The sequence below is a fragment of the Tamandua tetradactyla genome, chromosome 19, assembly GCF_023851605.1.
Source record: "Tamandua tetradactyla isolate mTamTet1 chromosome 19, mTamTet1.pri, whole genome shotgun sequence".
Classification (NCBI taxonomy): domain Eukaryota; kingdom Metazoa; phylum Chordata; class Mammalia; order Pilosa; family Myrmecophagidae; genus Tamandua; species Tamandua tetradactyla.
Window position 1 is genome coordinate 2077392 of NC_135345.1, and position 26208 is coordinate 2103599.

The window sequence follows — 26208 nt, forward strand, 5'->3', positions numbered from 1 at the left end:
CAAGGTATAAAAATCTGTATTTATATTACAAAGACAGAATGATACAGCACAGTTCCACCCGCGGGGCCGGGGGTGGGAGCCCCGTTTCACTCTCCAGCGAAGCTCCGAGCCTGCAGCCTACCTGGCCAGCACCGGCCCCCCACGAGGCCCCCACTCTGGCACGGAACCTGCCCTGGTGCCCAGGACGCGGTGGACGGGACAGGCCCCACCCCTGCCGGTCACAGGCACGCTGTGGACAGAGGCCTCCGTGCGGGGCGGCGGGGGGGCCTGGGCTGGCTGACCCAGATGGAGCCAGGGCTGGGGGCTGCCTGCCTCGCCCTGTACATGGGCCTTGTGGGGGGCAGCACCGCCCAGGGCAGCAGGCTGGGGTGCAGGGCCTCCGAGGGATGGGCCCGGGGCTCATGCAGGCCCTTCTCCTCGGCCAGCTGGGGAGGGCGAGAAGACCCCAACCTGAGCCTGGGGTTCCTGGCAGCGCACGTGGGCTAAAGGGGCACAGGGGAGAAGACTAGTGCCCCAGGGCTCTGTCCTAGTGGCTTTCTGCAGATGCCACAACCCTCTGGCAGGCTTCAGCACAGCCCCCAGCCACGGCCACTGGGCCCAGGAGGAGCGGGATGGAAGTCCCAGCCCAGTCACCCAGCCCTCAGCCCTGAGCGGGCAGGTGAAGGCCAGGGCCAGCTCACCTGCCGTGGGGACTGGAGGCCAACGGCACTAAGGCCCAAGAAGGCAAGGGGCTGAGCCCCCGGGAGGCCCGGCCAATCATCGATTCCACTGGCCAGAGGTGGAAGCAGCCCCTTCCCAGTGCCGGGGGCCGGGTGGAGAGCAACGAAGCATAGCTCCTCACCCCCACCCAGGGCCCCAGGATTCTCCAGGCTCTAAAACCCAGGTGCTCTGGGCCTGCCCTGAACTAACGTGCCGGGGCCTGGCCTGAGCAGGATGAAGCCCCTTCCCAGCCCTCCCGGCACCCCCCAACACTGAGCCCTTTCCTCACAGCGCCCCCCCCCACGGTGTCTGGACAGGCAGCCCGTCAGCCTGCGCTCCCAGGACCGCCTGCCCTCCGCCCTCTGCCCTCTGCCCCCGTCTGAGCCGCAGCAGGGCAGGTTCTGTGCCAGAACTGGTGCCGGGGTCACCCACTGTGGCCTCAAGAGGCCACTGCCCTGGGGGTAGCAGTCAGTGTGACCAAGACAACCGCTAATTTCTCCCAGAAATTTGGATATCGGCTAAAACGCACCAGAAGGGCTGCTGGGTGCCTGCCCATGGCTGACTCGAGTATTGCTGTGTTGTCCGGGCACGAGGCCTGGGGGACCAAGGGCCAGCAGCAGCCCTCATGCCCAGGGAAGCTGGCACCCCCAGAACAGGACAGTTGTCTCTATCAGCTGCCGAGGTCTGAAACCTGGGGCCCTCCACCAAGCCAGGGGGTGCGGGTGTGAGCCAGGTACGGGCTGAGAACCAAGGACTCTGGTGAGCACACTCCTGGGCTGCAGAGTGGCACCCGCGGGGCCAGGGCACAGACAGCAGGCACACCCGCCAGCGCAGCCCTGACCTGGCCCAGAGCGGCAGCCCCTCCAAGGAGAGGGGCTGCCTCCGGGGCGGAGGGTCAAATGGGGGACGTGCTGGCAAGGGCTGTGGGCACCCCGAGAGCCTCGAAGGACATGCTGGTGGGGGTGGCCAGGCCACACACGGGCACAAGGCATACTAGGACGGCGGTGACAGACGAGTCCCTGAGACACTGGGGCCACCCCACCCTTGGCACACAAGGACACGACAACAGCTAGGAAAATAGAGTACAAAAATCTCGTTCGGGAAATATAGACGGCACACGCTAACATCACTTGGCCGACAGACTTTAGAGCTTTTATCTTTTTAAAAAAAACGGTTCCTGTCTTGGCTTTTGGGGAAGAGCCCCTCTCCCTGCAGCGCCTGCCACAGGCAGGACTCGTGGGGAAACCCCTCCAGGGGGACCGGAGGGAGGCCCGGGTTGGCGGGCACCTGCAGGCAGGGCAGTGCTGGCGGGTTTTTTGCTTTTCTTTCAAAGGGGGTGGATGGGGCAGAAAGGCCTCAAAAGGCCAAGGGGCAGCAACTTGTGTCCCCCCAGCTCACCACAGCCCTGCTGGGAGGAGAGGTCCCTCCCCCCCGGTGTGGAACAACTGGACCTTTTGGTCAGGTGCAGATAAGCAAGGGGGGGGGCAGGGCTGCACTTGTGCAGGGACCCCTCAAGGCTGGCCTCCCAGGGCCTAGTGGCTCTGGGGCTCTGCATGTGTGCATGTGCGAGTGAGCGCGTGCCTGTGTGCCTAAGCACGGGCATGCATGTGCCACGGGGGGGTCGCCAGCCCCTCCTAACAAAGCAGGTACTCGCTCCACGCGGGAGGCCGGGCTGCCCCAAGAGCCCCTGCCCCTGAGACCTGCAGCTCTCTCGGCTCCCCTGCCCCAGGGTGCTCGCCCACCCTCCTGGGCCCCTCTGTCCACACCTCAGGAGCCCACGTGAACCGACAGACGGATGGACGGATGGACGGAGAGCTGCTCCTTCCTCCCTGCCTTCCTCGGTCCACTGTGTCCTGCTGGGATCCAGGGGGCGGGGGTCTGAGCCCCGAGGTGTTCAGTAAGCCCCCACACGGTGCCCGCCGAGGTTTGCAGCAATGACATTTAATACTTCCGGAATGACTAGGGTTCTGAGGACAGACTGCGGGCGCTACGCTGGGCTCGCCGGGGTGGGAGCTGTGCCCTGCTCCACGGGGGCCCTGCCCAATGGGGAGGAGCGGCCGGGCGGCGGCGGCAATGGGGGCGTCCCAAATGGCACGGCGGTGGCCCGCGGAGAAGTCTGGTGGCAGTCACAGGGAGGCCTGGACGGCTCAAGTGCTTGGCTGGCGGGGCCGGGCCTAGGAGAGGCCGGGGCAGCCCCGCAGGCAGGGGGGCCTGAGGCCACGGCCGCTCGGCAGGCCGCACAGGTCATCAGCGTCGCTGCTGCTGCCGGCACTGTCCAGCTCACCCGGCCCGAACTCCATGCCCTCTATGTCCACTTCTGGGGGACAGAGAGGATGGTCAGCAGGACCTGGGGGGGCCAGCCCCAGGGTCTACGCTGGAGCAGGGGGGCTAGGGGAGCACCTCTGAAGCCAATGGCTTGGGGCCCGGCTCCGGCCCTTCCCTCTGCCAGGTGGAGGCCGGGGGGCGGGGGGTCCCTCCATCCCAGGTGCTCGGCTGCAGCCCACCATCACCCCCTCCCACAACACCCCAGACTCGACTTCCCCAAGTGGGGGAGCTGGCGGGGCCCACCGTGCAGGGTGGGCCTCAGGGTACCCCCCCGCCCCGCCGGCCCCCTCCCCCACCCAGTCCCCACCCCACCGGCCCCCACCTTGCTCCGAGTCATCAGTGGAAATGGCAGAGCCGGTGCTGTCGGTGCGCACGCGCTCCACGCTCGGCAGTGAGAGCTGCTCCAGGCGCCGCTTCAGGAAGCGATGCTCCCGCTGCAGCTGCTCCTTGATGCTCAGCGCCCGACGGTCCTGCTCCTCCAGTTTCTGGGGGGGGGGGATGGGCAGGGGGTGAGCCGGCCCAAGGCACCCACACACTTCCCGCCTGCTGTGCGAGGCCAGCCTGCGCGGCTCCCCTATGCCCGCAGGTGCCCCCAAGTGCCATAACCACCGACCCTGAGCCGCTCTCGAGCACGGGGCCCTGCCCCACACGCCCAGGACTCCGGCACTCAGTGCCCGCCCCTTCTCCACCTTTCCCTGGATCTGACTGCGAGCCTCCTTGGCCACCCCGCTCAAAGGGCCAGCCCTGAGGCTGAGACCCCAAAGCCAGCAGGCTTGGCTCTTAAGCCCTTGGGAGGGGCAGCCCAGGCCCAGGAAGCTGGGCCCTTTCCCATGACCCTCTCCCACCCGCACCCCTCCTCCGCCCCCTCCCCACCCCTCCCCTACCCCTAAGCAGGCGTTGCCACGGCACCCCCCAGGCTGCCAACGTCCCATCCGCCTGGCCCATGGCAGCAGGCGGAACCCCCAGCCCCACACCTCCTTCCAGCTGCCCCTTTACCACCCAGAGAAGGGGTGGGGGTGCCTTCTAAGTACCTTGCCCCCCGCTGCCCCCTGGGCAGAGCGCCCAGCCCACCCACCTTGATGTGCATCTTGGCTCGCTTCAGCAGGCTCAGCGTGGTGTGACGGGTGCTGTCCGGGCCCAGCGGCACCAGCTGCTTGAGCTGCTCCAGGTACAGCCTGAGCTTGGCCCGCCTACAAGGCCAGGGACATGCATAAGGATGGGCAGGGGGTGGCCTCGGCCTGGCTGCTAGGGCCCCCCAGGGGCACTCCAGCTCCCCAGTGCCCACTGCCAGGCGCTGCCAGGACCCAGCCCGGGCCTTGGCGTGAGGTGGCCTGGGGCGGGAGGCCACGGGGGCTGGTCCAGAGGTGTGCAGGACCCCCCCCCCCCACCTCTGCCAAGCACAGCATGCTCTGCTCGCTCGTGGCCACAGCAGGAGGGCCGAGGGTCAGCCCCCTCCCGCCACAGCCCCCCCACCCCGAGTCCCACTTCCCTTTCCTCCCAGACCCATACAGCGGCGTGTTTTCCCTCTGAGCTGGCGGCACAGGTGTGGTGGCTTCTGCCCACATGCCACAATCCTCCAAAGCCTGCCCACTGAGAGCAGGGGAGCCCAACCGGACAGATAGGGGAGGTCTGGGGCGCCCACAGGAGGTGTCCAGGGAGGACCGCAGCTGCGGCTGCCCCCCGACCCCAGGAGGGCCAGCTTCCCGCGTGACAGGCCAGGCCCCAGCTGCTGGGCTCACCCGGGCTCCCGTCACATGTCCATAGAGCCAAGCCAGGGCAGGAAAAACCACTGCCCGGAACACCTAGCCGCCAGCCTGTGCCTCCCGCCTGAGTCCCAGGCCCACCACCCCGCTGCCGGGGCTCCCCGCTTCCCAAAGCCCCCCAAAGGCCACAGCCTCACTTAGTCTCAGGGAGTCTGGGGGAGGGCAGCCACCCCCCCACACACACACAGCCGCGGGGAGGAGGTGGCCCTCGGCCACGTGGGCCCCAAACTCCAACCCCAGGCTCAGGCTGCTGTCCCACAACTGCCCCGCCCAGGCTGAGCGTGGAAACAGAGACCCCCCCCCACAACCAGCACGCCCTGTGCACAGGTGGGAATGCTATGGGATGCCACCCCTGCCCACTCCCTCCGTCGTAAACGGCAGGTTTCAGGATCCAGCATTTCCCCACACCAGCAGTAAGGTGACCTTTATGCAAAACTGCAGGTCAACACAAAGCAGAGAATAACTGAGAGCACCCCAGATCCCGCCAGCCAGAGATGACCATGTCATCACTTTAGCGTCTTCCGTGTTTTTGCAAACACAAACATTCAGAGAGAAAATCAGGAGACGGAAGTGCACGTGTAACAAGTGACCCAGTTCTGTTTTTAAAAAAACAGTGGACACACAGGAAAGAGCCACAAAACACCACGGGACCAATAGCCAGTACGTCGCATGCGGCAGCTGGCAGGCTTTATTTTTTGGCCTTGTGCTTTTCTGTATTTTCCAGATTTTCTGAGATTAAAAAAAAAAGGGCACATGCTACTTTTATTATCAGAAAGGGCACATTTGTGCAAGACAGAAAAAAGAAAACCAGCAACAAGACAGCAAGGGGGGTAAGACACGCACAGCGAGCGTCCCTAACGCGCGAGCTCTAACGGGTGGAAAGCAAGAAGGGGGATGTTTTAAAGGAAAGAGGGGCTGTGGCCAAGCACTCAGGGAGCTTTCAGAGCCCGCTTCCAAAAGCCTTGTGTGGGGTCGGGAGGCAGAGCCACCCCCCAGGCAACTCACTCTCCCTCCCCACGTCCTCACCGCCAGCGCCAGCCCCATCCCAAGGAGGAAGCTGAAGCTCCAAGCCGGGCAGCTCCCATGCCAGGGCCCCGGGGCACGTGCAGGGCAGAGTCCGTTGCCAGCAGAAGGGGGCCCTCAGGGTGGGGGGCAGAGCGAGCACGCCACTCTCCACCTCCTGTTCATAAACACGGGTTCCTCATGCATTTTTAAGGGTCAGGGGAGCTGCACCATGCTGGGGGAGGGGGGGTTGTGTGTGCCCAAACCAGGAGGATGAACGCTGCACAGGCACAGCTGACCCCCCGAGGCCAAGGAGTCATGGCAGCCCCCCACTTCCCCACAAAGGACAGACAGGCCCCAGGGAGCATCTGATGGCACCCATAGCCCTGGACAGTGCCCTCCTGCCTAAGGGGGAATGTGCAGCTCAAGAAGGGGGTAGGGCAGGGTACGCAAGGCTGGGCAAGGGGGCTGGGGGTAAGGCAGGGGGCCGGGGGACTGAGGATAAGGCAAGGGACACCTTCAGGCTGGGCCCTGCACTGGCAGGGCAGAGGCCTCAAGGCCACCTCCCACTGGGGTGTGAGTGGGGGACCACTAGGGCGTGAGGATGGCTGGGGTCCCCTCCCCACACACCTGTGAGGCCCTCAGGAAGGCCCAAGGCCAGCTACTGAGTGTACCGGAGCCTTAGGGGGCCTGAGGGGCAGCTCGGTGGGGGTGGGAGGGCAGGGACAGGCCCAGGGGGCAGGACCAGCTCAGAGCTACAGTTATGGGCAGTGCCAGTCCAAGCCCCAGCTAAGGGATGCCTCCAAATGGTGTGTCCAGGCCCTGCCTATCTGGGGCCACTGGGCTGCCCAGCCAGGAGCTGCCTTCCTTCCTGCAGCCAGCAGTCTGGGGTGTCCAGCCCAGCAATGACCAAGGTCCCACTAGGCCCCAAGCTGCCATCTACTCCCTTCTCTGTCTCAAAAGGAACCATGAGACCCAAACTCAGGGCAGACACTGTGAAGAGTGAGAAAGACCAAGGTCAGGGTCAAAGGGCAACTCCAGGGAAGAGAGACCAGAGCCTGCCCTTAACCTCGCCCACAAGCTCCCCAGCCCCACCCCTCCACATCACCCCAGCTCTTGTCTGTGTTCATCACAGGGCTGTTTTCCCAGGTGCCGCCTCCAGGAAGCCCTCCAGAACACGCTGCCCCACCTGCCCAGACTCCTGAGTCTTGGTCAAGGTGAAGCCACCTCCTCTGACATCAGGCAACTCAGGGCCTGCCTGGCTCTTTCTCGGCTCTTGCACCTGGCCCCACCTCCGTGGCCTCTAGGGAATCCCCCAAACACACATACACCCCCGTCCAGGAAGTGCAACTTCTCCAAAGAACACAGCGTTCCGTCTGCCCGCCGGGCCCAGCTCTGGACAGAATCCCAGGGGAGCGGAAGCTGCCGCTGCCGTGGGCGCATGCGCGGGGGCGGGGAGGCGGGGCACAGGGGCGGGGTGCGGGGAACTAGCCTTGCTCCAAAGGCCCCAGGGCAGGCGGCAGGGCTGCACGTGTCTGCGGACATCCACTCCCGGGCCCCAGAGAGGGGAGAACCAGCCCAGAGGGGAGCAAGGGTCAAGGGTGGCCACTTCAAGGGGTCGCTGTCATCCTGGGGGCAGGGGTCCGCCCGGGGGGCTGCCTGGCCTAGCCTGCCTCTGTCCCTGCAGGGCAGCCTGCAGAGCAGATCCACCCCACGTCCCCCTGCAAAGCAGGCCCGGTCCTCAGGGACAGCGGAGGCAGAGACGGCCTGGAGCCCGCGGTCTCTCCTAGCCAGGAGGGGACCAGGGCTGACTTGAGAATGGGGCTGGCGAGTCTGCCCTGCGGCCAGGGCTAAGGTGCCAACGGGCTCAGTGCCTCCCCAGGCCCAAGAAGAATGGCCTTGGCTTGCCGTCCATCCCACTACCCCTCAGCCAGGACCCAAGCCCTGGCTCCCAGGAAGGTAGGAGGCCCCAGGAGACATGGGGGCAAGGGGCAGGGGGCAGGAAGGCCCGGACAGGGAGGCCAAACCAGCCCAGAGGCCACCATCCTGAGGGCCAAAGAGAGCTCAGACCACCTACACCAGACCAACCTCCCCCAGGCAGCTGGCGCAGGGGCCACCCAGCACACAGCCCCTACTCCTGACTCCCCGTCAGAGCGGCCACCTGGGTCCCTGTCCTGCCAGAGCAGTCCCTTTAAGACTGACCCAAACGAGGCACAACCTGGCAAGGGCAGAAGCTCTGGGTGGGCGGTCCAGAAGGGAGACAGGATGCCTGGTGGGGGGGGGGCTCACATGGGGCTGGGGCTGGGAGGTCACTTACCTGTGCTTTTCCAGTTCATTGTGTGAAGACCTGCATAGAGACAGAAAGACGCCACTCACTGCACTGCCTGTCCCCGAGTGCAAGGAGGGGCAGGCGGGGGTGGGATAGGGGGAACCACAGAGGGCTGAGGCAGGGGGCGGCAATGAGGGCCAGGGCACCCAGAGCCACCCTGCTCTCTGGGTGAGGCCCTCCCAGGGTGTGGTGGGGGTGTGGGCGGGGAGGCCAGGGGCAGTGGTACCGATCACCCACGGCTCTCCGTAGCACCAGAGTGGGCCAGCACAAAGGGTTCCCTGCAGACTGGCCGGAGCCCTTCAGGACAGGGGCCCTCCAGAGGTGGGGGCCCCTGTGTGACTGAAGACCCCTGGTCCTACAGAGGCGCAGGCCTGGAATGCCCCCTCCCATCGGGCCACTTAGCTGGGGGCTGCAGTGGACAGTGTCACCAGGATGGCCCGGGACCCTTCCAGGCCAAGCACTGCCCCCCAGTGCCCTCCTGCCCGAGGCTCTGTCAGCTGCCACCTGCATTCTCTCCCACCCCAGCGTCTCCCATGGGCGCCCTCATGCCTCAATCTGTTCACACTGCCGCCTCCCCATTTGGGTACACCTGCCGCTTGGGCCTGGGCTCAGCTCACGGTCCCACCACGGTCCCATCACCAGTCGTGCGGGGCCGGGGGCTCAGGGCCTGCTGGTCACTCAGCTGGGAACAAGAAGGGGGTGCAGCAGGCTCCCCAATCACCCACCTGTAGGGGCAACCCTTAACCCAAAGCTTGGCTGCCTGGGAGCCATCCTGGAAACAGGGCACACTCCCCCAGCAGCCTGGGGGGTGGAGGGGGCCCCGAGCCCATCCTGGGGGGAGGTTCGGCATGCAGGTCCCTGAGCAGAGGTGTGTGAGGCCCAGGTGCTGGGACGTACTTCTGCAGGGGTCTGGGGCCAGGTGAACCACGTGGTCACTCCTCAGCCCCCCGAGGAAAGTGGTCTTCTCCTCGCCTTCCAGTGGAATGCAAGTCCCAGCAGGAAAGCTGGCTCAGCCCCCTCCTGCTAAGCCCCAAAGATGGCTCCTTAGCACCCCCGCTCCCCCCAACTATGACCGGACCCTGTCTCCTACTGCAGCAGGATGGGGAGCTGTACAGGCCTGTGGATGTCTGCGTGGTCAGGGCCCAGGGACCCCCTACTCTGCCCCAGCTCCCCATCTGGGGTCAGAACAGCCATAAGCACCCCCTGGGAAGGGAGTGTCCCTGTAAACCAGGCCCCCTGTAAGGGAGGTTTGCACAGGTGCAGGAGACCCTATGCTTCCTTCCCCCAATGCCTATCCCATCAGACAGGGAGGCCAGGACCACCCCGATGAGTCACCCAGAGCTGGCAGGGGAGGGGGTAGCCCTGCACCAGTAAGTCAGCTTCTTGGGGCCTCAGTTTCCTCCCCTCCTCCCTGAAGATTAAGAAACTGGGCATGTGAGACACTGTGAGCATAGGAAATGGTCAGGAAGCCTTGGTCGTGGCGCTGGACATCAGCTCTGGGTGCTCCACGCAGTGGGAGCCTGAGGTCCCAGCCCAGAGCTTTCCATGGGTGGCAGGACCTGGCCTGCTGTGGGGGGCTGGCTGTAGGGACACCCCCCATAGCCTCACCCTAACCATCCCAAGCAGGGGGATCGGGCCTGGACACACACCCCAGCTGGGGCAGCTGGAGAATGACCGAGCGCCCCCAGGGCCAGGACGTCACTCAAGACAGGTCCCAGTGCCAGCCTTCCTGTTTCCCAAGAACCAACAAACCACAGGAATGAGGCCCGCCTCAGCCAAGGGGCCCTGAAGCCCCTGCAAGCAGGGGTCTTGGCAGAACGGCAGGGGAGCAGCAGAGGCCAAAAGGGGCCCCTGGCAGGGCCAGGAGCGCCGAGCCCTGCCCCACAGTGACCCCTCCTTACCAGAATGCGAGCACCAGCTTTGGAGCTTCTGCAGCCCATGGAACAGGGCCAAAGGGACACAGCCCGAGACACAGGGGGTCACAGCCTGCCCCTCACCCCTCAGCTAACCCTGGTTCCCCACGAAGACCTCTTGACCCCCTGAAGTGCCCCCTGTACTGGTCTCTGGAGTTTGTCATGTTCACGAGGTTGCGTAGCCTGAGGTGGGCACCCCGGGAGGAGGCTGGGGCCCAGGGCAGGGTCGCCTTTGTTCGAGCATCAGAAGCACCAGGGCGCGGGGTCAGCTCAGCCCAGAGAGGGGCAGGCTCGGCCCTGGGTCAGGGAGGGGGGACGCGGCAGGATGCACCCACCCGCGGAGAGGGGGACCTTTGGGGTCAGGGCTGGCAGCCTCACCCTGCCCTCTGCGGAGCCTCAGTTTCCCCGCTGACAACTTTTTTCCCTCCCCGAGGAAGCGGAGAACGCGTCGGGGCGGGGAGCGGCCAGGACCCCGGCGGCGAGCGCTGTACGCGTGGCACTGTTTACGCGAGCGGCCGGGGAGGCGCGGCCGCGGGGAAGATGGCGACGGCGCGGGCGGGGCCGGCAGGCGGGGCAGCGCGGAGCCCGGGCGAGCGCCGCCTCCTCCAGGCTGGCCGCCGGGGCGCGCGGGGCGGCCGGGGCTGCGGGTCGAGGCTGGGCCGCGAGGGACGCGGGGTGCCGCCCGGGTCCAGCCAAGCTGGGGCGACCCCGACCCAGGGGGTCCGGCGGCGGGGGGCGGTACCTGTTGTTCGGGGCCTTGCGCACCAGGCCGGCCGCCTTTGTTTTCTTCCTGGCGAAGTCGCCGTCGAAGGGCAGCACCGAAGCGTAGCCGTGCTCGGCCTCTGCGGACAGACGGCGCGGTCATCGGAGCCCCCGGCCCCCCACCCCCCGCCGTCCGGAGCACAAAGGGGCGCGGTGCCGGCTACCTCGGTCCCTGCGCTCCAGGTACTCGGCCGCCTCCAGCAGCATCAGCAGGGAGTTCAGCTCCATCCTCTGTGCCCGCCCGCCGCGCTCCCGGACGGCGGCAGCCGCCCCCGGCCCGGCCCGGCCCCTCCCGGCCGGCCCCGCTCGCCGCCCGCCCGCCCGCGCGCCCCGCGGCACCGCTCCCCGAGCCCGCGGACTTCCAGCACGCCCGGCCGCCACCCTGCGCCTCGGGCCCCGCAAATTGACACATCAGGGCGAGCGGCGGCCGGCCGGGCCAATGAGGACTCGCGCTCCGACCTGGGGGGCGGGTGCCGAGGCGGGCCGCGGCCAATGGAAACCCGGCGAGCCCCTCGGGCAGGGGCCGAGAATGTTGACAGATCCGAAGCTCGGCTGCGATAGGCCGGCCACGGTAGTAACAATTTAGTAGCCCAAGCTTAGCAACAGCACGTGGTGGCTCGGCCCCCTCGCGCGCTGACTGGCGGCGGTCGTGCATGTTAAGTAGGCGCTGGGCACCGATTGGCTCAGAGGAGTCTATGTAAAATAGGGACCGCGGGCCAATGAGCGGCCGCGGGGCGCCGGCCAATGACGGGAGCTGCGGCCCGACGCGTTGTGGAGAGAAAGGGGAGCGTGCGGGGAGCCCGGCCCCGCCCCCAGGACCCGTTAGCCGCGGGGACCCGTGGGCCAGGCGCCGGGCCCCCTGCGCCCCGCCCGCCCGAGCTCTGCGCCCGCGGGGAAGCTGTTGAGCCCGGTCGGCGACAAACGCTGCGCTGCCAGGGGAGCTGGGGGTCGCGCGTGGGGCTGCAAAGCGAGCCCCCTCCCCGCCGGACAGACTGACGCCCAGGAAAGGCCCGGCGTGTGAGGAGGGGTACAGGGACCTCAAGGAAGAAACGGAGGCCCCGAGAGGGAGCGGCTGGCTCCGAGCTGCCCGAGGCGCCCTGGCTGGAGGAGGGGCCCGGGGCTGCCCCACGGTGCGGAGGGGCTTCCGCGACGCCGGGCTGCGGGCCTTACGGCTGCCCTGCAGGAAGCTCAGCACTGATCCACTCCGTGGGGAGCCTAGCGAGGGGAGCTGACCTCGCTGGGAGCGGCTGGACTCCTCCAGCTTCTGCCCGGCGGCCCGAGGGGGCTCGGACCCTGGGGCTGGCCCAGAGCTGGCGAGGAGAGGGAGCCTCCGCTCGCGGGGCAGCCTCAGACCTCGGGCGTGTCCGGGAGGGCACCTCTTGGCCGGGCGCCTCCGGCCCCCTCCGCTTCCCAGTGGCTTCTGTTTGAGGTCGGTGGCCTGGTGACCGAGGAGCGGGGCCGGCAGGCCTGGGGTCTGTGGACCGAGCTGCCTGCACCACCGCAGAAGTTCTCGATGGGGGAGTGTGGCAGCTGCTACCACCAGCAAATCGAATAAAGTGTAAAAACCTTATACTTTTGTAAATGCCATGTAGGCGTTTCCTGTGCATTTTCTCATCCCCAGCTCACATATGAGGAAATCGAGACTTCTGAGGAGGTTTAGTGACTTGGCCGGGGTCTCCTGGCAGCCCCCAGCAGATCCGAGAGCTTCCACAGGACTCCCCCCCCCCCCCCCCCGGCCGAGGGATGGCCCAGGTGCCTCGATACCAGAGCCCCCTCTTCGCCCAGCCCGGCTTGCTGGGGTCCGACCTGTGCAACCGGGATGGGAAGACCAGTTCCCGCGGGCGGGGGTGGGGGCATGAAGAGAACCCCTGTGGGTATTAACCTTGGCCCTTTGCACTTCTGCAACACCCCGCCCCGCCAGCATCTCAGGGCCCTGCCAGCAAGAGCTCCTCACTGGGGTCCTCCTGAGTAGCCCGGAGAGCTGCCCAGAGCCGAGCAGGGTAAAGGGGTCCCCAATTCTGGGAGTTAGGTGCATTCTGCGCCCTGGTGGGAAAGGTGCCCAGGGGAGGCAGGGTGCAGGACCCACCCTGGGGCCTGGGCTACAGAAGCTGCAGTGGTGGGCCCAGGTGGGCCACTGCCTGCCTGACCTCAGCCTAGGAGAGGGGGATCCCCTACGCTCTACCTAGGCCAGTTCGGACCCCCACCCCCAGCCACACCCAGGCCCGACCCTTCCTGATGCAGGCCCCAGCCTGCCTTGGTGTGAGGCTGGTGCTTGCACCAGGGAGAGCCGGCCAGCGGGACAGGCAGGACAGGGAGGCGGACGGGGGGGGGGGGGGGGGGGGGGGGAGGTGCGCAGCTCCCTGGGCACGTGTCCCGGAATACGGGGGCGGGCGGAGGCGCTGGGTGGGTAGGGGTCCTGTCAACTCCGCCTAACCTGAGCCCCTCTGTGAGCAGGTACATGACCGCTCCTCCTGGAAGCCCTCCCTGAATCCGGGCTGAGCCAGCGGCCCCCTCATCGCCCCCCATCCTTTTCCCAGACTGGTACCCCCTCTCCAGAGTAGGGACCTGCAGGACTGACTAGTCATGAGGTGCTGGAGAGGAGCATAGGCTCCTACCCGCACCCTGAGCCTCCGCCCACCCCCCTTCATGCAGGACCCAGGATCCCTCCACCATGCGGCCTTCCTGGACCCAGCACAGTTCTGGACTCGGCTCTGGCTTGTCCAAACTTCCTCACTACTCTTTGGGGGGAACCTACCCCTCATTCGGATTCTGGGTGGAAGGGCAGAGCTACTTCTCTGCCTGGACTTGCTGGGATTTCTGCCCTTGCCCCAGCCTCAGTTTTCCTAGCAATCTAACGGGGATGATGGTGCCTGCCCGAACAGGCGGCCTCAGGGTGGGATGCGGGTACCTGGCCCAGAGCTGGAAAAGGTTGTCCCCCCCTCCTCCCAGCACCCCAGGAGGGCAGCCAAGGTCCTAAGAAGAGACCTAGAGAAGGCTGCTTCCCAGCCTACCCACCCCGATAGGCCTGGCTCCCTTCCTCGGGACCCAGGATCCACCCCCCACCTGATGGGGAAACACGCCTAAGGCTCTTTGCAGTGCCCGGGACTTCAATGCTGCACCAGGGAGCAGCATCCCCCCACCCCACCCCTGGCTGTCCCTCTTCCAGAGTCTCCCACAGCCACCTGGCCTCAGACCCTGGCTCTGACAGCTCCCTTGGGGGCAGGAGTGCATCTGTGCGAGATGTACACAGCCAGAGGCTGCCAGGGTCATCGCCCAGCCCCCAGGACATTGGTCCCCAGCCCCCAGCCCTGTGGCCTCACTGTGTGCAAGACCAGCTCCTCCAAGGACCCAGGGGACCGCCAGACTGCTTTGCATCCTAGTCTGGCCACCAGGCCTTGGGCAAGTCGCCTGACCTCCCTGTGCCTCCATTTCCCTAGCTGGGGCATTTGGGTGTTGGAATGGGAGGATGCCTGGGGGGCCCTAAGCAGGGTGGGCTGGACACAGAGGGGGCCCAGGAAGTGGCAGGAAACCTGAGGATCAGCTCCGATCCAGCAGGAGCCTCCGCCCGGAGAGGCAGGGCCTATCAGGTCACAGTTGGTCAGTAGCGGAGCCATGGCCAGAGCCCAGGGTGGTGCAGCAGCCACCCCACCAGCCAGCCACGGCACCAGGCCAGGCCCCCGAGGTTTGGAGCACCGTCTCAAAAGTTTGACATGCAAAAAAAAATCGTCTCCAAAATACAAAAAGAAGATGGCAAAAATCAAAGTTAATGAAGATGCAATTAAACGTCCATATAACATAACGGTGCAGCATTGTTTATATTTATTTAAAATAATAAAATAAGCATATTAGTGAACAATTTGTGGGGCAGATTCTGCTCACTTGACCAAGGCTGCTCACTATTAGACAACTGTAAGTGAAATGATTAACTTGCAGACAAAAATGTCCCAAATCAAAACAACAAAATGTCCCCTCAAATTCTTTTCAGAATATTAGTGAATAAACTTGGAGAATTTCGTTGGTAATATAGACCATCAGGAGATAGAAATAGGGTAAGATATTGGGTAATTGGAGTTGAAGGGATACGGATTGTGCAACAGGACTGAATATAAAAACTCAGAAATGGACAACACAATACTACCTAACTGTAATACGATTATGTTAAAACACTGAATGAAGCTGAATGTGACAATGATAGAGGGAGGAGGGCTGGGGGCATAAATGAAAACAGAAAGAAAGCTAGACAATAAAGATTGAGATGGTATAATCTAGGAATGCCCAGAGTGTATGATGATAGTGACTAAATGTACAAATTTAAAAAATGTTTTTCCATGAGGAAGAACAAAGGAATGTCATTACTGCAAGGTGTTGAAAATAGATGGTAATTAATATTTTAAAACTTCAACTTATGTGTGAGACCAAAGCAAAAAATGTTTATTTGGTACAAAAGTTATATTTTGACTAGTGCATTTCCTAATATAACTTATGTAGACAGCTTAATTGAACACCCTATGTACATGGAATCTTGAGTAGGACATGAGATTTTGTTGGTTTGTCGAGAGTGATGCCCCAATAAATCCCAGAGTGATTTGATCAGTGAATAAAGTATTTGCAAAGTCCCCTTTTGGGAATGATGAGAAAGGGGGAAAATTCAACTTCCCCAGCTTGAATTCTTGATAGTCTCACAAGCAGTGCAGACAACCAACGCAATAAGCTGAGCCCCCAGTCTTGGGGTTTGCTCATTTGAAACTTAACCCCACAAAGGATAGGCTAAGCCTACTTAAAATTAGGCCTAAGAGTCACCCCCAAAAGAACCTCTTTTGTTGCTCAGATGTTGGCCTCTCTCTCCAGCCAACACAACAAGCAAATTCACCACCCTACCCCACTGTCTACGTGGGACATGACTCCCAGGGGTGTGGACCTTCCTGGCAACGTGGGACAGAAATCCTAAAATGAGCTGAGACTCAGCATCAAGGGATTGAGAAAACCTTCTTGACCAAAAGGGGAAAGAGTGAAATGAGACAAAATAAAGTGTCAAAGGCTGAGAGATTCCAAACAGAGTCGAGAGGTTATCCTGGAGGTTATTCTTACACATTAAATAGATATCACCTTGTTAGTCAAGATGCAGTGGAGAGGCTGGAGGGAACTGCCTGAAAATGTAGAGCTGTGTTCCAGTAGCCATGTTTCTTGAAGATGATTGTATAATGATATAGCTTTCACAATGTGACTGTGTGATTGTGAAAACCTTGTGTCTGATGCTCCTTTTATCTACCTTATCAACAGACAAGTAAAACATATGGAATAAAGATTAATAATAGGGGGAACAAATGTTAAATTTAGAGTGAAATGCTGGTGATTGGTGAGAGATATGGTATACATGAATTTTTTTCTGTTTTCGTTTCATTTCTTTTTCTGAATAGATGCAAATGATCTAAGAAATGATCATGATGAATATGCAACTATGTGATGATATTGTGAATTACTGATTATATATGTAGAACGGAATGATAAAAAAATTATGAATTAATGAAAAAAACAGCAAAATTCTTTTCAGGAAAAAAATAGTCATAGATGGATGAGGCCGCAGACTCCTGTACTTGCTGGGGGGATGGGTGTGGCTTCCAAAGGTGGACGCCCCAGGGGCTGGGGTGGGTGGGCAGGTCACCCTCTCACCAAAGGGGTCCTCGGGGCTCACCCCAACTCCCGTCTGTCAGCCCTGCCCATGTGACGTCCTCTGGACTGGACCTTTGTGCCTGGGGATGGAACGGGCCTCCTGGCCTGCTCCCTGCCTCCTCCAGGAAGTCTTCCAGACACCCCCGGGCCCCCATGCCAGCAAACACATCCTGGGATAGAGTACTCCATGCTCAGGCTGGACGCCTGGAGGGGCCGAGCCTAGGAGCCTCCTGCCAAGCTGCTTTTAAACACAGGGTGCAGCAGGGCTGGGCCAGGTCTGCAGCGGCTGTATTGCCAACCTTCCCCCAGCCCCGGCCCCGAGGTGCCCTCAGCCTTTCTGGAGCGCACACACCCACCAGCAAAGGAGCCACCCTGAGTCCTTCCCGTATGTTTTCAAGTCTACCTGGCGGGAGTAGGACTGAGCAGCTGCTCCTGCTGGCCCAGAGCTGCCCCCCACCCATGCACCCCAGTCTCAGAAGCAGGAACAAGGCTCTGAAGACCCCAGGCCCTGCCCCGGGTCACTGATGGCAGGACTGTGATGCTGAAGAAGGCCTGCTCTCTAGCAAGGCTGCCCAGAGGGTGGGGCGCGGGTGGGTGGGTCTCTGCCTGCCTCCTGCGGGGTGCAACCGGCACCCTTCACACAAGACTGTCCCCCATCCCCGTGGTCTGAGGCGTCCAGCTCCCATGGGGTCCCCTATCGCCCACCTCCCTGAGCCATTTGGAGCGTGGACCCCGCTGCCTCCCGCGGGACCCTGAGGAAGAGGCCCAGCCCCTGGGTCCTGCCGCGCTGGGACCCGTCCACCCTCTCCCGCACCCGGGGACCCGAGGCCGGGTGCAGACGAGATGAGGCGGCAGGGTGGGGCGCCCCCTCGTGGCGGCTGAAGCGGCACCCGGGCCCTCCCGTGCCCCGCCCCCGCCCGCGTCCTCACCTACCCGCCCGGGTCGGCACCGAAAGGCTCACGCTCCAGGAGACCCCCAGCCAGCCGCCACCGCCCCCGCCTGACCCCGCCACGGGTTGGCCCTGCGGGCCGGGATCTCCACGCCCCGCGCCCTTGCACCTGCCGGCAGGGAGGGCCCGCGCGGCCCACGTGCAAGGGGAAGGGGCACTCTGCAGGGAGCGCGGGGGCGGTTGTCCCGCCAGCCCCAGCCCGCCTGGAGGCAAGGGCTGAAAGGAACCACGTCTGTGGCTCTGTCCAGTTGGCCCCGGGAGTGAGGCCCCCCCTCCCTGCTGGGCAGTGGGGAGCAGGCATTGGGCAACCAGAGACTCCAGGGCCCTGGATGCGCACCTCCTCACCCTCTGGCCTGTCACAGCCCTGCCCCCACCCCCTGGGTCCCCAGCACCCACCTCCGAGGGCTCGGGTGCCAGGACCTAAGAAGGGCGGCATTGCTGTGGCAACCCCAGCTGCTGCCCTTCCTCCTGCATCTTCTCCAGGGGCCCCCTGATCCCAGGGCCTCCGCCCCCCACGGGCAGGGGTGCGCGGCAGGCGGCGGGGACAGAGGTTACAGGGGCCAAGGTGGGGGCACCCGTTTCTGCGGGCACTGAGCAAGCAGGGCCTCCAGGCAGGGGGACATCAGGTCCTGCCCTTGAGTTGTCTCCAGCTGCTAGAGGAGGATGAAGCCACCAGCTTTGAGAAGAGGGTGGGTCCCTGTCTCCCAGGCCGAGGAAAGGGAGTCGGTCACACCAGAGGAGAGGGGCTGCAGTCCTTAAATAGATTTATGGAAATGGCTTCGAATTACAGCATTTAGAAAATAAAAATAATCTCAAATACATAATATTCACTCCATAATATACTCTTTCTTTTCCCACAGAAGCTGTTCTTGTGCATATTTATTCCACGGTTAAATTGTAATTGGATTTTTATCCTATAAAAGAAGCGTTAGGTGTGTCATCTCTCTAAAAATAAAATTGCAATCATCATTGCAAAATGAAGCCTGAGATTTAAGCCTGAGGAGGTGGCGGCACACAGGCCGCCTCAGCCTGGCCCCGGGGCCCTCGGGGTCTCAGCGGGTGGGCCAGGGGTCCCAGGGTGCAAACAGCAGTGGTGGCCAGGTGGGCGCCCCGCGGTGCTCAGTGGCCTGGCGGAAGGAGCCCAGGAAACGTCCGGCTGTGAGCATCTCCACTGTGGTGAACTGGCTCCTGGTGCAGGGGACAGGGGGTGGTCTACTTTCTGTCTCATCCCCCTTGGGAATAAGCCGCCGTTGTTTCGCCAGGGTCTCCAGGCAGGACAGTGGGGTTGGGAGGCAGCAAAGGGGGAGCTCTGGGGACAAGGCATGGAGAGCTGCGGGGTCCAGGGCTCCGGGAGGGAGAGGGGACAGCCAGATATTTCTGGCAAGCAGGGGGCATGGGGTGGGGTGGGGGACCCCTGACCTGCTTCCAGGACCTTGGGAGGAGCTGCACCAGAGGCCACTGACCAATGGGCCTGGGTTTATCCCCTGGTACCGGCCTGGGGCTACCTGGGCTGGGGCACAGACCCCTCCCCGCCAAGGTGGAGAGAGGGTGCTGCTAAGGCTCAGTGGGTGGGGCAGAGGGCAGGCAGGAGGAGGGCCCCCGCCCCTGCCCAGGCAGACCCCCGCCGGAGGCAGCCATCGGGCACCCCCGGGGGTCCTCGCTGGACAAAGAGGACCCCCGATGGCCCTGGCACCGCCAGCCGGCGTCCCGCCATGGGGAGGAGGGGGGTGGGACTAGGCATCCCCGAGCCCCGCAGTGTGTCTGGGCGGAACGCAGTGAGGCCTCTGTGGCGCAGCCGGCACGGAGGAAGGGTCTCCTGGCCTCCGTCCGGGGGTCGCGGCCCGGGCCTGGCCACCCCTGCCGTCAGACGCCCGCCTTGTCGCTGTAGAAGGGCGTGACGTGGAACAGGTAGCAGTGCGTGCACACACGGACCGGCTTCATCTGCCCGTAGCGGGGCAGCGGCGCCGAGTGCGAGGAGCAGCGCGAGCAGAAGATCTGGGCACGGGAGGGGCGGCTCAGCCGGGCGCGCGCGGCGTCCCGCACGGCCCTGGCACCGGGAGCAGAGCCCACCCCACGAGCGTCGAGCCAGGCCTCGGCGGCCCCGGGCCTACAGGCAGGGCCCTAGGGAAAGCCCGGGTCCCACTCCTAGGCCCGGGCTGCCGCCCCCGCCCCCGCCCCGCCCGGCCCCGCGCCGCCCGGCAGACGTGCCTGCACTCCGGCTCCCGCGACCCTGCCTCACCTTCCCGCAGCTGCGGCAGTGGTGCTTGCGGCGGATGACCGTGAAGGGTGCTTTGCAGGCCGTGCACAGGCCGCAGGCCTCGTCCGGCACCCACTCGGGGGGGTCTGCCACAGGGAGAGGTCGTGGGCTGGGGCCCCGCGCGGGCAGGACCCGCGCCCCCAGCCGGCTCTCGGTCCACAGGTCCCTCCCGCGTCGGTGGCCGAATCTGGTCTAGGGATGCTGCCGCCTCCGTGGACGGACCCCCATGCAGCACCGGCACCCCGAGTCACAGCCCCCGGGGCTCAGGAGGTGCCGGGGCCTCCACTGGGCTCCGTGGTTGGTGAGGCCCCCGCCCCAGCCCTCTGCGGCAGAGGGGCAGATGGGAAGTGACCAAACCGCCCGCAGCTCAGCCCTGGACCTCCCCAGCCCTGCCCGAGGCCCACCCGCAGGGCACTGCCCCTTGGAGCTCGCAAACGCCGTCCGAGCCACCTGCCTGCGACGCCGCGCGCGCACCTTCAAAGTTCCCGTCACGTGTCTTGGCCGCGAGCTCCGAGGACGACAGGGTCTCCTGGCACAACGCACAGTCCTCCAGGGCCGCGCTGCACAGGGTCTGCGTGACTGCGGGAGACAGCCGCAGTTGGGGGCACAAGCGCTCTCCCCCCAGGGCAGGGGGCTGCCTGGGGCCGGCCCTCGGGTCTCCCTCAGGAGGAGGTCCCTGCAGGGGGAGCCGCCCGGGTGTAAGGGAGGACGTCCGCGCCCCCAGGAATAGGTGCCTGCCTTAGGAGAAGAGGGCCCCTCCTGGCACCTGTCCGCTGCAGCGGTAGGCTCTGAGAAAGCAGCACACTCGGCCGTGGGCGTTGCTGGCCCTTTGACCTCTTGGGGCACCATGGAGGACAGGGCCTGTGCCCGGGCAGGGTGGGGTGCAAGGGTGGATGGGCCCCTGACCCAGGGGGAGTGGCCGGGCCCTCTGCCCTGCCCTGCCTGCCCAGGCTTGCTCTGCAGGGTCCCAGGCCCTTCAGGGTACCTGGCCTTTGGTCTGAGGCCCCTCGTTGGGCCCTGAGCGCGGGTGCCCCCTGCGCCCACCATGTGCCCAGGTCAGCCTCCCCTGCCCTGTGACCCCGAGTGCAGTTTCCTGTGCTATGCCCTGGCCCGAGGGTGGCAGTCGGTTCTCATGTGCAGGCTGGTCCCTTCCACAGGCCTCCCCAAACCGGCCTGCTGAGGGTGCGCTGGAGTTCAGGGCAGCCCGGCCTGGCGCCTGGACCCGGGCAGCAGAGGAGGCAGTATGGGGAATCCGGGCTGGTCCCCACCCTGCCCAGTGGCCAGGATGCGGCCTGCTGGCCCGGTCACCTCCAGGACAGGACGGGCTGGGCTGAGTGTGGACACCGGGAGCCCTTGTGGGGGACTGGGGGGGCTCCTCCAGGACGGGAGGAGGGCCAGTGTCCTGCCCCACCCCCGGGACCCCGCCACGCCCCCAAGGGCACAAGGGGCTGGCCCCCCCTCCCCCGGCCTCGTCAGTACTTGACCTGGTGCTCTCCCCTTGCCAATGACTCCAGGGTGTGTGTGCATGGCAGCACATGCGTGTGCCTGTGACGTGCATGTGTGAATGCACGTGTGGCCTACTGGGGACACCGGAGTCCTCGCCACCCTCCCCCCTGAATCTGTGCTGCGTCCACTGGGGCCTGCCGGCCACCAGGAGCCAACAGCCTTGCTGGGCGTGTGCAGGGGGCACAGCGCGGGGGGGTCCCGGGGTCCCACCTGCTGCCCGACAGCTTCCTGCCTGGGCCCTACCAGGGCACTGCCCTGGGACCATGGCAGCCACGGCCACCGGGGGTGCGGTGCCTGGCACAGTGTGCTCCAGGCCCCCTCGAGGGCTCACCCTTGTGCAGCTTCTCCTTGTCGTCTGTCTCCGGTTTGGTGGCCATGACTTCAAACAGGGTCTTGAGGATGCTCCTGAGGTCGCTCGCATAGTTGGTCTGAAGCTGGTCAGCCACCCCTGGGGGGAGCAAGAATAACAGAAGGACGGACGGAAGCCCAGGCCAGCGTACGAGCGCTGTGGGCTGGTGACGCCCGACCAGGGCTCTCCATCCAGGCGGACAGGCCAGGCAGGGGTGGGGGACCGCCAGCCCCCCAGAGACGGCTCCCCTGGCAGGACGGAGATTCGGGCGTGAGCGAGGGCGGGAGGACCCGCGCCCCTGGCAGCCCCCAGGTCCATCTGCGAGTGACGCCACGTGCTCATGGACAGCGCCTCATGAGGCTGACCTGGTCCCTCGCACCGCATCCACCCCGTCTGTGCCCCCCACCCACCCGGCCCGGCCCCGCACCTGAGATGCAGACGAAGAGGCGGTGGATGAGGTCGTGGCTGCTGGGGAACCTGGAACGGATCTTCTCTCGCAGGGCCGGGGGCCCTGGGGGGGTTGTGGGGGTTGCAGGGGTCACAGGGGCCGCCTCCGGCCCCGTCTCGTCTGATGCACAGGAGCCAGCCGCGGAGCTGCTGGGCAGAGAGGGGGAGACGGGGCACAAGTGGGCTGCAGAGGGCCGCAGTGGTCCCCGCGGAGGCAGAAGCCCACGTGCCCCAAGGCACCCGCGTGGAGCCCCCATAGCACAGTTTCCTGTGCCTTCAAAGCCGTGGGTGCTGACGGGGGCGGGCACACTGCAGCCCCCTCTGTGTCGTCGGCCTCGGAGTCCCTGGGGCAGCTCACCTGGCCTAGGCCAGCCCTGGGGACATCAGGAAGGGGCCCCCACAAGGCAAGTGCCCTGAGCCGGGGTCTGTGACCGGGCGATGGAGAAAGGGTCCCTGCAGGTGTGACCGAGTACGGGGTCTTAGAGGAGGGGCCCAGGCCAGATGACCAGGGGGGCCGACATCCAGGGACGAGTGTCCTCAGAGGAGGGGTAGGGGGAGAAGGCAGAGATGGGTGACGTGGCCACCAGCCAAGGGATGCTGGGGTCCCCAGGTGCCAGCCAAGCAAGAGGGGGTGCCCCCTGGAGCCACAGGGAGCGGCCCTGGCAGGTTTTGGATTTGCAGCCTCCTAGCCTCGGAGGCAGTAATCGTCGGGTTTCAGGCCCCCCAGTTTGTTGGAATTGGTACGACGGCTCCAGAAAAAGGATCCACCCCCAGAAGCCTCCTGCCCCCCAACTCCCCAACACCCTCCTGACGACATGCTCGATGACCAGGTCTACCCAGGTCAGGGGACGCCACCTGCTGCCCTCTGATTCCCAGACCTTGCATCTCAGCTTTGTCTTCCTGTCCTAATATCTAGGAAAGTTCTTCAACTTTTTCTTCCAATTTTCTCCTTGATATTTTTATTTCTACTATCCTATTTTTAATTTCCTGCTTTTACTGTTATTTTCCAAACAACATCATGTTTCATGGATGCTGCAGTGGTTTGGAGCTGCCCGAACCCCAGGAAAATGTGTTCTCAGACCTGTCCCAGTGAGCCCAGCCGGCTTAGTCCTACTACTCGGGCCCTTCATAGGCAGAGGGAAGTTCAGAGAATGAGAAGGAAGGGGATGGAGGGTGAAGGTGGGAAAGGGGAAGGGGAGGGGGAGGGGGAGGGAGGGGAGGGGGAGGGAGGGGGAGGGGGAGGGAAGGGAGGGGGAAGGGGGCGGGGGAGGGGGAGGGGGAGGGGGAGGGGGAGGGGGGAGGGAGCAGCCAGAAGCAGCAGTTCAGCTGGACGGGAGCAGTGGGGAGCGGCCACAAGGGGCCCGGCCGGGCTCAGGGCCTAGAGGGGTTGCAGGGGGCCACACTGCCTCGGGCAGGCCCTGATTTGGACTTCTTTCTGTCTTAGCCTTTAGGGAAATCATGAATTCTCATTGTTTAAGCTGAACCATGGCATGGGATTTATCTAACAGATGCAAACTCTTTTATATACAGATAAAATTGTTATAATTTTGTAAAGTTCCCACGGGCTTCCTGCTCTGTCTTTTTGGGTGGGGGTGGGGGGTGGCCTGCTGTTCCCCCAGCCCCCACCCTCCCCCTATGCCGAGCATCCTTGGTCACTGCGCATGTTTCAGAGGCACAAGCCGGGGCCGGGCTCTGGGAGCTCGCTAGGCATCAGTCAAGTCACCCCAAAAGACCCCCACCCCGGAGGCGGAGCAGACTGTGGGTTCGTCCTAGCAGGCCTGGTTCCCCCGCAAGTATGCAGGCGTGGGGGTCCCAGCAGAACCTGGGGAATGAGCCCCACATCGGAATAGGGAGTGAGTTGATGGGGTTACCCGCCGGCGAGTCTGCAGAGCATCCCCCAGCTGCTGTCAAGCGTTGGGGTGTCCCTCGTTGCCCATGGCTTCTCACGCGCACAGGGTCTGAGCTCCCGCACAGGCAGTGAGCTGTACCCCATGGATTTGTGCCCAGATGCGAACCTGCCCAGGAGCACCAAAGGGGGGCCCTTGAGAGTCCCGGGTGGAGGCCGACCCCAGGGTGGGGGTTCTGGGGGGGCCCAGAGCCCCTTTCTTTACCAGGTGGGGTGCACGCATGTCTGTCTTTGAGCATCTGCCTTTTCATTGGAGCCAGGGGGAAAATGGAAGGCTCGGGGTGCAAGGGGGTGGGGCACACGCTGGGGACAGGGGCCGGGTGGAGACTGCAGGCTTTCCACGGAGAGGAGGCCACATGCTGGTGGTCGACAACCCCTGGATGACTTGGCACTGCTCTGTCCTCTGAGCCCTGCCTGGGACCCACCACTCTTTGGGTGGCCGGTGCAGGGGCCACCTGCCCAAAATGGGTACAAGAGCTGCTGCTGCTGCGGGGCCACCCACCCTCACGCAGGCTGCCTGGGGGGCTCCGGAGCTGGCCAGGGCATGCCAGGGGCTGCAGCGCGAGGCCAGCAGGGAGCCCTGTGGGGATGAGGCCCCTGCTGCTCTCGCCCCGCCCCAGCCCCCACCCGCGCACCCCACGACCGGGGCACCCTCGGGCCATGGGCCTCTCGCCTGGCCCCTACCCAGCTGGGGGGCTCCGCAGAGGCAGGCACTGGGCACACAGCCTGGCTGGGAAGCTTGGGCCATTGATTCTCTGGAACCAAAGAGCGAGTAGAGGGCCTGCCAGGGTTAGGGTTAGCGACGGTGGTTGGCCGCCTGCCCCCGAGCCCCTCCCCTCCCCAGCAAGGAATCCACCGGGAACCCTCAGGCCCCTGGTCCCTGCGTCCTGCCTGCAATCACCACGAGGGCTGCTGCCTGTCTGAATCCTCACAGCCAGGTGAGGCAAGTCTGTGCCTGATCAGCATTTCGCAGACAAGGGCAGTGAGGACAGAGGCTAAACCTGTACCAGCCACACCCAGCTGCCAGGGGCGAAGGACGGAGGGGAGCTAGGTGCTGGCTTCACCAAGGCTCAGCCTGGCTGGGGAGGGCACCTAGGTCAGCCTGGCTTTGCTTCTTTGGGTCATGGGACTTTGGGCAAACAACCTCAGCTCCGGGTGTCTCAGTTTCCTAGTCTGTGAAATGGGTGGGTTGTGGTAGAATTAGAACAGGGTCTGGATACTGCAAACGCACAGTGACTGTTGGCTAACAGTGTTAGATTTAACCCCAATTGTGGTAGTTAGGTTCCGATGTCAACTTGGCCAGGTGAACGTGCCTAGTTCTGTTGCTGTGGACATGAGCCAATGATACGTGACGCTCATCTGTTGCTGATTACATCTGAGTCGGCTAGGAGACGTGCCTACTGCAATGAATGATGTTTGACTTAATTGGCTGGTGCTTAAATGAGAGAGCTCAACGTAGCCCAGCCTAAGCAGCTCAGCATACCTCATCTCAGCACTCGCATCTCAGCCCAGGCCTTTGGAGATGCAGAAAGGAATCACCCTGGGGAAAGCTGCTGGAACCCAGAGGCCAGCAGAGATCACCCTGTGCCTTCCCATGTGAGAAAGAACCTCAGTTGGAAGTTAGCTGCCTTTCCTCTGAAGAACTAATGAAATAAACCCCCTTTTATTAAAAGCCAATCATCTCTGGTGTGCTGCATTCTGGCAGCTAGCAAACTAGAACACCAACAGACACCTGAATCTTTTAAAAGGATTAAACGCCAGGAGCAAGCAGGATTTATCCTAGGAAGGCAAGTGGTTCAACACATGAAAGTCAATCAGTGTAATGTAAAAAATTAATAGAATAAAGGACAAACCCACACGATTATCTCAATAAACACAAAATCCAACTCCCCAACAAACTAGGAATAAAAGGGAACTTCCCGGGTAGGCCACGGTGGCTAAGTGGCAGAGTTCTTGCCTGCCGTGTCGGAGACCTGGGTTCGATTCCCAGTGTCTGCCTGTGCAAAATAAAGGGGGAACTTATGCCACCTGACAAAGGGCATCTCAGAAAGGCCCACAGCTGGCTTCATAGCGATTGGTGAAGGACCAAGAGCTTCCCTGCTCAGGCCCTGCTGCTTCTCTTTGACACTGTCATAGAGATTCTGGCCAAGGCAACTAGGCAAGAAAAAGAAATAAAAGGTGTCCAGAATGGAAAAAAGGAAGTAAAACTATCTCCATCTGCAGATGATATGATCACGGATATAGAAAATCCTAAAGAATTAATACACACACAAACTATTAAAGCTAATAAACAAGCTCAGCAAAGTTGCAGGATATAAGATCAACATACAA

At 63.5% G+C, this 26208-nt stretch overlaps 2 protein-coding genes across 2 annotated transcripts in view; both read right to left on the bottom strand.

Annotated features, from left to right (window-relative positions):
- MXD4 (MAX dimerization protein 4) lies at positions 1–11083 on the bottom strand. The gene is made up of 6 exons (XM_077136238.1): positions 10958–11083; positions 10774–10873; positions 8107–8136; positions 4100–4214; positions 3347–3509; positions 1–3016 (listed from the first exon to the last, which is right to left on the bottom strand). Exons 1-6 carry the CDS (start codon positions 11019–11021, stop codon positions 2874–2876), a joined length of 615 nt encoding a protein of 204 aa, XP_076992353.1. The 5' UTR covers positions 11022–11083; the 3' UTR covers positions 1–2873.
- A 6533-nt stretch (positions 11084–17616) lies between these two features.
- Positions 17617–26208, bottom strand: part of ZFYVE28 (zinc finger FYVE-type containing 28) — an 82578-nt gene continuing 73986 nt past the window's right edge. The window contains exons 9-13 of the mRNA XM_077136239.1: positions 21952–22118; positions 21507–21623; positions 20144–20248; positions 19652–19755; positions 17617–19407 (exon numbers count right to left, since the gene is read on the bottom strand). Of these exons, the coding sequence (XP_076992354.1) occupies positions 19276–19407; positions 19652–19755; positions 20144–20248; positions 21507–21623; positions 21952–22118 (625 nt within the window). The 3' untranslated portion in view covers positions 17617–19275. The remainder of the gene's footprint in view (positions 19408–19651; positions 19756–20143; positions 20249–21506; positions 21624–21951; positions 22119–26208) is intronic.

Excerpts from the sequence above, each read along its gene's own strand:
- MXD4 (XM_077136238.1), bottom strand. The coding sequence starts at position 11,021 with ATGGAGCTGAACTCCCTGCTGATGCTGCTGGAGGCGGCCGAGTACCTG. Across the intron at positions 4,215-8,106 it reads AATGAACTGGAAAAGCACAG|GCGGGCCAAGCTCAGGCTGT; the intron begins GTAAGTGACCTC and ends CTGGCCTTGTAG. Across the intron at positions 3,510-4,099 it reads GAGCCAAGATGCACATCAAG|AAACTGGAGGAGCAGGACCG; the intron begins GTGGGTGGGCTG and ends CCCCCCCCCCAG.